Here is a 10,262-nt window from a genome sequence, read left to right on the forward strand (position 1 = left end):
AACAGTTGCCTAGCAACCACCTACTGAAAAAGTGGGGGGTTAAAATATGTTTTTACTTTAGTAAATTTATTAAATAAATAAAAACCCATTTTTAAAGCCATATTTAAGAACTTAATTTTTTCCGTTATTATAAAATCCATATTTATATAGTATTTATTATAAAATAATAAATTTTAAATTCCTTTTAAAAATCCAGTTACACCGCGCAGGTCACATTGTGCCACTAGGCGCATGATCAGTAGATCGTAATGGTTTCTGAATCCTAAATCTAAAATGTATAAGATGGCCGTGAAATATATTCAGTGACAGTGTACGAGATTTTCGAAGTTCATTTAACTTTATAAATAGTAAACAATTTGTTCAAATATGTAAGTATTCGCTTCAAAGCTCAAGCTTTAAATGATACTTTACCTACATGTATTTTTTTATGTTCTTGTCAGTCTTGTGGGATAAAAGTCGTTAAATATATTTAAAAAAATCCAATTGTTTTGGTTAAATATATTGTCTGTTGTTTTCATGTAATATAGGTTTATCAGTCAGTTGTTTTCTTAATTATTATTATTTCAATTTTGCAGTAAAATATTATGCCGAGACGATGTAACGATGAAGCATCTGATCAGGAACCACCAAGAAAAAAAGGTTCAAGTGGCATTACTAATGGCATAGATTTAAAGCAGGGCGAAGTAATAACTGATATAAGTGGTAAAAAATGGAAATTAGGAAAACCCATTGGAATTGGCGGTTTTGGAGAAATATATCAGGCCTTTGATAATGTTCTGAGAGACATTAAGACTGACAACACGTCTCATGTTGCCAAGATTGAGCGACATACAAATGGCCCTTTATTTGTAGAAATAAATTGCTATCTTAGGATTGCGAAACAGCAAATGAGTAGGTCTTGTTATTTTAGGTGTTGTTACTTTAAGTCATTTATTTAATTAATTTGTTTTAGTTGATGAATGGAAAAAGGAAAAAAACTTATCCTTTCTCGGAATGCCTCATTATATAGCCTCAGGTTCGCATGTTTATAGCGGTGAAAAATATCGCTTCCTTATATTACCCCGTTACAAAAAAGACTTGCAAGAAGTTTTTCAAGAAAAGAAAGTATTTAACCTAAAAACTGTATTGACAATATCGATTCAAATTTTGGATGTATTAGAATATATTCACAATAAAGGTTATGTACACTCGGATATTAAGGCTTCAAATATCATGTTAGGTAAGGAATTGAAGAAAAATCTACTTTTACCGAACAGAAAGCCAACTAGAACAATCGGTACACGGAATAACCAAAAGAGGGTTAGAACGCCCTGCACTAAGAATTTACGTCCAGTAGGAAGTATTAATTATATAGATGATATACCGTACCTTGACGAAGTTCTGAATATGTACAATAAATGGTATAATACAGACGTGCCTCTACAGAAACCCAAAAAAGAAAACGATTACAAATCTGACCAAGTGTATTTACTAGACTATGGACTTGCATCGAAATATTTACTAGTTAATGGTGAACACAGAGCATTTTGTAGGGATGAGCGACGAGCTCATGCTGGCACAGTATTGTTTTGTTCTAGAGATGCTCACAAAGGCGTTCCTTCGAGACGATCGGATTTAGAATCGTTAGCTTATAACATGATTTATTGGTTAACGGGCAGTCTTCCGTGGCTGGACGATATAGAGCAGCCACCCGCAGTTGAAAAGAAGAAAATGAAGTGTTTCAAGAGCCTGAAAGGTTTCTTGGAAGTCTGTTTCAATAACGACTATCCCGACTTTTTACTGGAGTACTTTAATTATTTAAGCAGGTTAAAGTTCGAGGTATGTATTTTTCCACAGTTTAAGAAATTAAATTTTCGTTGCGAGTATGAAACTTGTGTGTCGCACTATTTTACTTTTTATTTGCAAATTTTTTATTGAAAACCATGCTGGGAATAATTATTTTACATTGTATTACTCCCAGTCGTAGTTTTATGATAGATTTGTTTCCATAAAAAATAATATGGTCATCCATAAGGCTTATTCTGTTATAAAAATGTATTTATTATAAAAAATTATTTTACAGACCCATTATCTAAATTTTTAAGGTAAGAAAAAAATAACTTGATTAGGAATAAGTTTTCATTAACTGATTTTCGTTATGAGGCACAACCTGTTGCGCATTATTTTCACTATTTTATTAATTAATTACGAGTAATATATCCATTTTATTCATTTGGTTCATTTACAAATATGTACTTTATTTCCAAAAACCGATAATAAGGAAGTTATGCCTTTAGGTAAAATAAGGTGTTTTTGCAATATTTTTTATCTTATTCATATTTTAAATTTAGAGTGTCTGGACACTGATTTGCAGAGTATTACGAGCATTTCCACAAAGAGTACTCAATTTTCTAAAAATCGAAATGACAGTATATTTATGAATTTCATCGTCATAGAAAACCTTCTATCCATAAACACCTTCAGAGGAAAGAAAAAATTGAAATCTGAAGGTGCCAGGTCAGGGCTGTGAGCCGGGTGGTTGAAGATGTTCCAACTGAAAGACTCCAAGTGTTGCTTCATGCAACAAGCACACTACCTTTGTTAACATTCCCCTTCATTTGTTATATCCTCCTCCGTAGTGTTTTCAGGTTTTCACAGTACCGTGTAACATTAATTGTTTCCTCCTTGGGCAAAAAGTCAATGAGAATCCCTTTACGGTCCCAAAATACAAATGCTATGATTTCGATCGAGCGGAAACAATGGTTTCGAATTTTTTCGCTGCTAGTGAAGATTTTCGTCTCAGGGGTGTAGTGGACGCACGTTTCGTTGCCGGTCACAATACAGTCAAGGAATTGTTTACCTTCTAATTTGAAACTCGCGAAAAATTTCCATGAAGATGCAATTCTGTTGGTTCTGTGTTGATCCTTGAGCCATTTTGGTACCCACCTCGCACACAATTTTCTATAACCAAATGTTTCAGTAATGATTTCATGCAGAAATAATTTAAAGATTTGTGGAAACACTGTGTTCATCTCGTCCAAAATCAATGGACGGTCGTCACGAAGCATTGCTTCCATCTTGTTCACCATCTCATCAGTCACGCCTATTTTTTTGTTCGTCATGTCAGCTTTATACTCATGACACCACTTGTACACATTAATACGATTCATCACGCTAACCGCATAAACAATTTTGACGTTAAAAATCTGGAACGGTGCCTTTCCCTTTGCAAGAAGAAACCAGATTACATTCTTCATCTCGTAGCTGGCGAGATTTGGAATAGCGGCACTCATTTCAACACGCCACTACAACAACACTTCTCAACTTTGGCGTTGAATGCGTTTCCAATTTTGTCAAAAATAAAGACCACAGAGCATCAGAGTCTCAGTACCCTTACTTTGTGGATATGCCTCTTATTCAAATTCTGCTTCTTATATAGATAGGGGGTTGTTTTAAAGGCTTATACTGTCTGTTTTATCCCCAACTTTTCATTTTTATACAATTTTTGTAAATTTATTGATCTTTGGACTATTGGAGAAAAAAGTTATTCTTGCTTTACTTCGATTAACCATAAGGCTTTCAAGAAATTTAATAATATTTAAAATAACAAACTTTTTTTTTAGTTGTTTTATGGAAATTGTTCTAAATTTGTGACAGTTTGAAGTAAATGCAATGCATGATTTTTAAAATTGCTCCCTTAAATATAAAACTGAATTTCTTAGAAAGGAATCGATATGCTAAAAGTAGACAAGAGTACGTTTTTCTGCTTAATGGTCTAGAGATCGATATTTTTTACAAATTTTTTTAAATGGGATATAAATAAAATATTGGGATAAATACCTAAAATTACCCCTTAAGCGATGTATGGAATTTAAATAATACCTTGTTAATTAGAATCTAACTGTAAGTTAAAACATGATTAAGGTATCTGGAAAGACTTCTAAGATACTGTAAAAATATATTTATCTTCCACTTTTAAAGGTTGTACCTCCCTTATTATCTTCTCTATTTTCAGACAAATGTTTATAAAAAAGATACCCTCGTGTTTTATGTATTATGAAGTCCAAAAAATATTGGAAGACAATTTAGTAACACCCTGCGTTTATGATTCACAAAAATATTATTACTATTAACAAAGTTCTTCATTGCAGAATTAGTAGAGAAAAAATTAGTTGAGACAAATGGCTAGAAATTATTTTTGATAAATATAGAATCCTTTCACTGCACATTTGTTTTTAGTTCTAAGTGTTGTTCCGTTGTTGGTAAATTTATAAATAATTTCGATGAGCACTTATCACAAAATTTTTTTCTCGTAGTAAAAGAAAAGTAAAATAAATATTAAGTTTTTAAAATTATTTACATTAAACAATCTGAACCAAATGTAGAACTAACATATTTAGGTTTTTTTTTTGTAGAATTTAATATTCGAAATTAATAAAATAGTGATCTTATCTTCAGTTGTGTTATTGACTGGATAAAAGTCTCGTTACTAATAATTATTAATCACGTCATCACCATCATTGTGTGAGAAAGTATTAGGTGTACAATTTGAATAAATAATATTTCAGAACTGCAAAATGCAGGAAAATCGATGTAATTTCAAAGCTAGAATATTTAAACATCCCAAGGGGACAATTTTATAATTATGTACATGAAAAAATTATTGTTGGTTTATTTGGAATTTCAACTTAAACTTCTAATTTGTCACATTTAAAATAGAAAATAAAGCAAATACAATCATTACCTAAATTCAGTCTTTATGTGTATTTCGCTGGAATCAAATATGTGTGTTTTGTGGGCGAGACAGTTTAAAAAATATTTGCCGACTCATTTTTATTGCTTTTTGTTCGTCATTCTCCATTATCCTTAAAATATTGCAATAGTGATATAATAGAAAATTATTATTCGTTAAGCCCTAAATAGTTCAATTACTTACTCAATGTTAAAAATATTTTGTATTTGTAGAAAAAAAAAATCTTTCATAGGAATATCGCGAATAAATTGAACTATATTTTTCTAGTCTCAATGAATATTCATAATGAAATTTGATATTAGGTTTTTGAAAAATAAAATTGCATTTGAGACATACATTTTTTTTAAACTTTTAATTCACCTTGGAAAATTTATTATTTAATATATTCAATTGAGTTACGACTTGCTTGTGGTTAGTGTTAAAAATGTTATACTCGTGTATTAATAGCCATCATAAATGTTACATAGTACATATTTTTTTTATAAACTAAATTTTAATAGCTACTTCTGGAAACCCACAAGAAAAAGCTTAAAAGAATGAAACAAAATTCTTAGATTACTATGCCATATTTTATTTAAAATTACACCTAGTGCTAAAAGTAATTATATCCCATGACTACATATTTGATGTTTGTCAAAAAACAATGACTAAATTTTTGTATTGAATATATTCCTATATTTTATCAGTAATTGTAGCAATAATCAGTAAGTATAATTACAGGAAAGTCCGGATTATGACTACATTAGGAATTTATTTAGTAATGCCGTAAAGCGTTACGGGTACAAGAACGATTCGAGGCTAGATTTCGATAATTTGGAAAGTGGTAAAAGCCGACAGAAGAAAGTAAGACGTAAAATAATTGGTTGTGAAAATAAAAAACTGTTCCCAAGTTTCTTAATGAGCAGTCCCCTTATGCCCCTTCAGTCAAACATTATTTTTAAGAGGCCAAAACTTAGAAAGAAGGTAAAAAACAAGAAGATAAAGGATAGCGCAATGAATTGGTCTAAAATTTTAATGGATCCCGAAACTATTATGAAGCAAGCTACGAGGGAACGGAAGACAACGGAGGGCAGTGATCAGGGTACAATTACATTGTCCACAAGGGATTTGTATAGCATGAATCCTACTTATGCCATGCTGGAAGTTTATAACAAATGTAAGGACCGAGACGTTTCCCCAAGATATAAAGGAGACAAGTAAGTCCATTTTTGCATAGCTGCCATATTATTATTTTCAGCTTAGTTGCATTTTTGAACTCAGTGTGCTATTTTCATCTTGTGCCATCAACTCAATAAAGAAAATACTCTCAGTGCACCAAAGTGCAAATGAGTCAAAAACACTTAAAAATTGGTTCAATTTTGATATTGTATAGGTATGTTAAGAAATGTTTTCAATTATACAAAATGTTGATATGGCCTGGGTGCTATTTAACTTTGATTTTTTTTTAAAGGAAACCCTGTCATAAAAATTAAAGGATAATAAAGAATCCTAAATTTTTAGGTAATTTAATGAAAAATGACAATAAAAAAAGCAAATTGAGGCTTCAAGTTTCTAGTTTAAGGATCTGAAAGAAAACATTTTTTATTGTCGGCTTCTTTTAAGAAATTATAAGAAACCAGTGGAAAAAGAAAATTTTTGTTTCCCTTTCCAAAGGCTCTTCTCTTAGTTCTTTTGGTTTGATTCATCCTTTTTAATTTGAGCTGTACGTGAGCTTTGTACGATGATTTGTCACTGAGTTATCGTCATTCAAAACAAAAATTACCTTTTTGGCTTTGATAAATTAATTACTTGGGAACTACTGATCATACATAGATTATGAGCAGGGTTTTGAAACCTTCTATCTTCTATGACATTTTTATAGTTTTTTTGATAAACAAATAAATTTCGATGCAGAAAACTTGATTCAATAGAAGGTAAAAAATTATGTGTTTAAGGTTTTTTGCTAAATTAGCGATAACTTTACAAATAATGAATAGATAAAATTTTCGTTTTCTTTTAACCTCAAGGTATCCTAAAGAAACCCAAATGATTGAAATTCTCAATTTTGCTCAAAATCAGATGAATTTAGCATCTTTTATTATTTTTTTAAATTGAAATTTATTTCGCAAAATCCATACCTATTTTATTTTGTCAAAAAATGTTATATCGAAATAGTGATGTGTCGCTCATGAACAAGTCGTTACTTTTGAATGACTCTTTTTGATGTGCCCTGAACGAACGACTCACTTTAAGTGAACGATTCGTTCATTTGGCGCTACAACACGGCATACGTTCAGCAGCTCGCACGCTCTAAGGTTTAAATAAATCGGCGGAAGCTGATCACCTCAAACAAAGCTGAAATTAAACAAAAACGGATTTCCAAAATTTTGTTTTTTTTTTCAAATATTTCGAAAACTAATCATGTTAGCCTTGATTTTCTAGGCATAATGTTGGTCCCCTGATTATGCAACTTTGCCCCCATTTAAGCTAATTTATATCTGTAGTGTTCTTCTATCGGGAGTCAGTTAACAACTGCCTCTGCCTGAGGACGAGTCCTCGTCCTTGGCTGCCGGTGCCACGTGACCACTTCCGCTGATGCAGCTACGTTTTTACATTGTTGCCAACACACCACAATATCTATTACCGTTTCCAAAATCCCTGTAGTGAGAAGCGAATTTGTAACAGCCTGTGTAATATAGTTTTTATGAGTATAAATGAGAGTTTTGATAAAAAAAAGGTATGGAGATTCAAAACTATGAGATTCTTCTAAATATATTTACCATGAACTTTTATGATAGTTATAGTGCGAGATAAACATGCCATTTTTTAAATAATTAACACATATTTCATCTTTTCTTTTTTCAAGTATTTTCTGTAAAAAAGAGGTACAAAATATATAATTAAGTAGATTGTTCAAATTTACAGGTTAGAATTTCGTTTTACGATAATAATAGACAAAATACACAATCAATTCTATGATTATCGCAAAGACAAACAATTTCAGCTTATAATTCATCAATTGTGGATTTACATTTAAGTAACTAGAAGCTATTATTGGCTGTTGTTGGCACTGCTATCTAGACTGCAGAGTATGATATTAAAGAATTGCCTATTTATTGAAAAAATAAGTAAAATTGCAATTGTAAACAGTATTAAGTAACATACATACGATCAATAACTTCTAAGCCAACTTAGATGTTACCAATTCTACTAAATATTATCTTTTACCTCTAATCTTGTCAGTCAACAGAGTATATCATCATACCTCCATACGGTGATCCTTATTTTCACACATACAAATAAAAAAAAAATACAGACAAAATGATGCCTGATTGTTACAGAATAATTTATTTTATAGCGCTCTTGAATTGGACAACATCGATGGTTATACTCCTGCTATGATGATTGTTTATAAGAGAATGAAAGAACGGCAAGAGTTTGAGTATGAACAGGCTCTTTTAATGAATAATAATAACAAAACAAGTAGCAAAGGTTCCCGTTGTTCGACAAGAAAGCGGTTGTCGAAACGGAGTATACGTCCCGAGTCATCACCTCTTCAACGATCATCATCACGAGCAAAGTCTCAATCCCTTGGTAAGTAATTATTATTCTCCGATTGATAATTTAAACAACACCACTTTCTTCTTGCTAACTTTATGAAAATTTCCAACTGAAAACGGTATTAGAAAGCTTGCACTTGAATGAAAATGATCTCTTTTTAATAGTTCTTCAGAAGAAAGAAGTCCCACATCTGAAAAGGGTAAAGAGCATTCCTTTGCGAAGAACTTATAGCTTAAGGGGTTAAAGCAACTAGTTTTTACCATTCAACGATTTGGATGTTTATAAATCAGCATTATAAATATATTTTTGTAAGACTGTTGCATACATTTCTGTAGAGTTAGTTTCCTTTTTGCAAAAATTCGTTATTGGTTCAAGTTATTATGTTCGTTTGTGAATTTTATCAGGAAAGTGAGACTGACGGTTGAATAATTTTGATAAAAATGCAGATACAAAATTTGGTATTACAGTTTTTTTTTTACATGAACTTAATAACGTTTAGGACAAGTTCGTTATGTTAAAGCTTATTTTAGTGGCAGTGTTGTGCATGGTATAGTAAATATTCTCGAAATCATTAGAAATGTAGTTACTAACGTAACTGATAATTCATTGAAAATTTAACAAGGAATTAAATAAATCTGAATAATATATGACCACAGACGGAAAATATAATTATTGTAAAGTAGTTCCTTCTCTATATTTGTATGCATATTTAAACTTCGCTAGACTATTTATGAAACTCTTCGTGTATCATTAAGTAAATATTGCTGTAAATAAAAATACATCATGATACTGTACACATACGTAGGTCATAAGTTAATGTTTTTGTTTATTTTTATAACCTGTGATTTATTTTTATAATAAATGTGGTTGGTATCATTATTTGTTGCTTTCCTGTGACCCAGAGGTTTAAATAATGGGGCTCCTATTTTACCTATTCGGATTACCTACCCATTAAAATAGCATGACATCGCATAAGTGGACATCGAGGTACCCCATTTTCACATCGAATCTTAAAATGTAGTGTAACATTTGTTTTAATTTGTGTTTTATTGGTGTTAAATTAATCAGTTGTAGAACAAGTGGAAGAAAATGGGAAAAAATAACAAAAATATACCTGAAATCCATATTCTATATACAGGGTGTTTATTTAAAATGTATATTTGGAAAAAACATTTTTTTTTTGTAAAATGATTAATTCTACAGCTAAATTTATTGAAATGCTTGGTAGAAACAGTAACTGGAAAATATTCAATTTTTTTTATAAAACATTTTAGTTAACGCAATAGTGTCGAATATTTGTTATTGGTACAAATTCAGTGAATTTTCACTTTGTAAGCCTAAGTTTCATCTCTCTATTTCAAACATCTTCAGACTTACAGTGTTTGTTACAGCAGCCCCCACCATCATATTTGGGAATGGATGGTGGGTCGATTCTCAATTTTCTTTTTGCAAGGAGGATAAGATTACTTCACCATAATGTAATTTTTGTTTCTATCCCAATTTCAAGGCATACTGTGTTAAAAACACCTTGCCAAAAATTGAAAAATCATACTAGGAATTTTTTCTTGTAATATTTTGGGATTTAATCCATAGTTTGGAAATAAGTGTACATAATGTTTTCATAACATTTTGCAATTGGTGGCCATTTTCAGCAGACGATCGAATAATATTGCAATTTTCCGATTTCAACTGGTCTTTTCGTTCATCTAGTTCAACGGTTTCTACCTTTTTCCTTTGGGCCTCCTTAAAAGGTAGGGTGTATGCAAATAAACCGTTAATCACCCAATAATTAAGATGTTGGGGGACCTGCAATTGTAACCAATAGTAGAAAACACCCTGGAGAAAGCATCGCATCAGGTCGAAGCTGAAAATGGGCATCATTTGCAAGATGTCACTTGCAAAACGTATTGTACCCATTATTTCGAAACAACATATTAATTTTTATAAAAATAAAATATTGCAAGGAAAAAATTTATTACGCTTTTAGATT

The 10,262-nt window shown here is 31.0% G+C and overlaps 1 protein-coding gene across 1 annotated transcript; it reads left to right on the forward strand.

Moving 5' to 3' along the window:
• Positions 1-253: 253 nt before the first annotated feature.
• On the forward strand, positions 254-9,151 carry LOC108904767 (serine/threonine-protein kinase VRK1-like). The gene is made up of 6 exons (XM_018707442.1): positions 254-368; positions 576-891; positions 953-1,818; positions 5,453-5,928; positions 8,070-8,305; positions 8,437-9,151. The coding sequence occupies exons 2-6, from the start codon at positions 585-587 to the stop codon at positions 8,514-8,516; spliced, it is 1,965 nt and encodes a 654-aa protein (XP_018562958.1). The 5' UTR covers positions 254-368; positions 576-584; the 3' UTR covers positions 8,517-9,151.
• Positions 9,152-10,262: the final 1,111 nt, after the last annotated feature.

Source organism: Anoplophora glabripennis, unplaced genomic scaffold (assembly GCF_000390285.2).
Source record: "Anoplophora glabripennis isolate ALB-LARVAE unplaced genomic scaffold, Agla_2.0 scaffold124, whole genome shotgun sequence".
In the NCBI taxonomy this organism is placed as follows: domain Eukaryota; kingdom Metazoa; phylum Arthropoda; class Insecta; order Coleoptera; family Cerambycidae; genus Anoplophora; species Anoplophora glabripennis.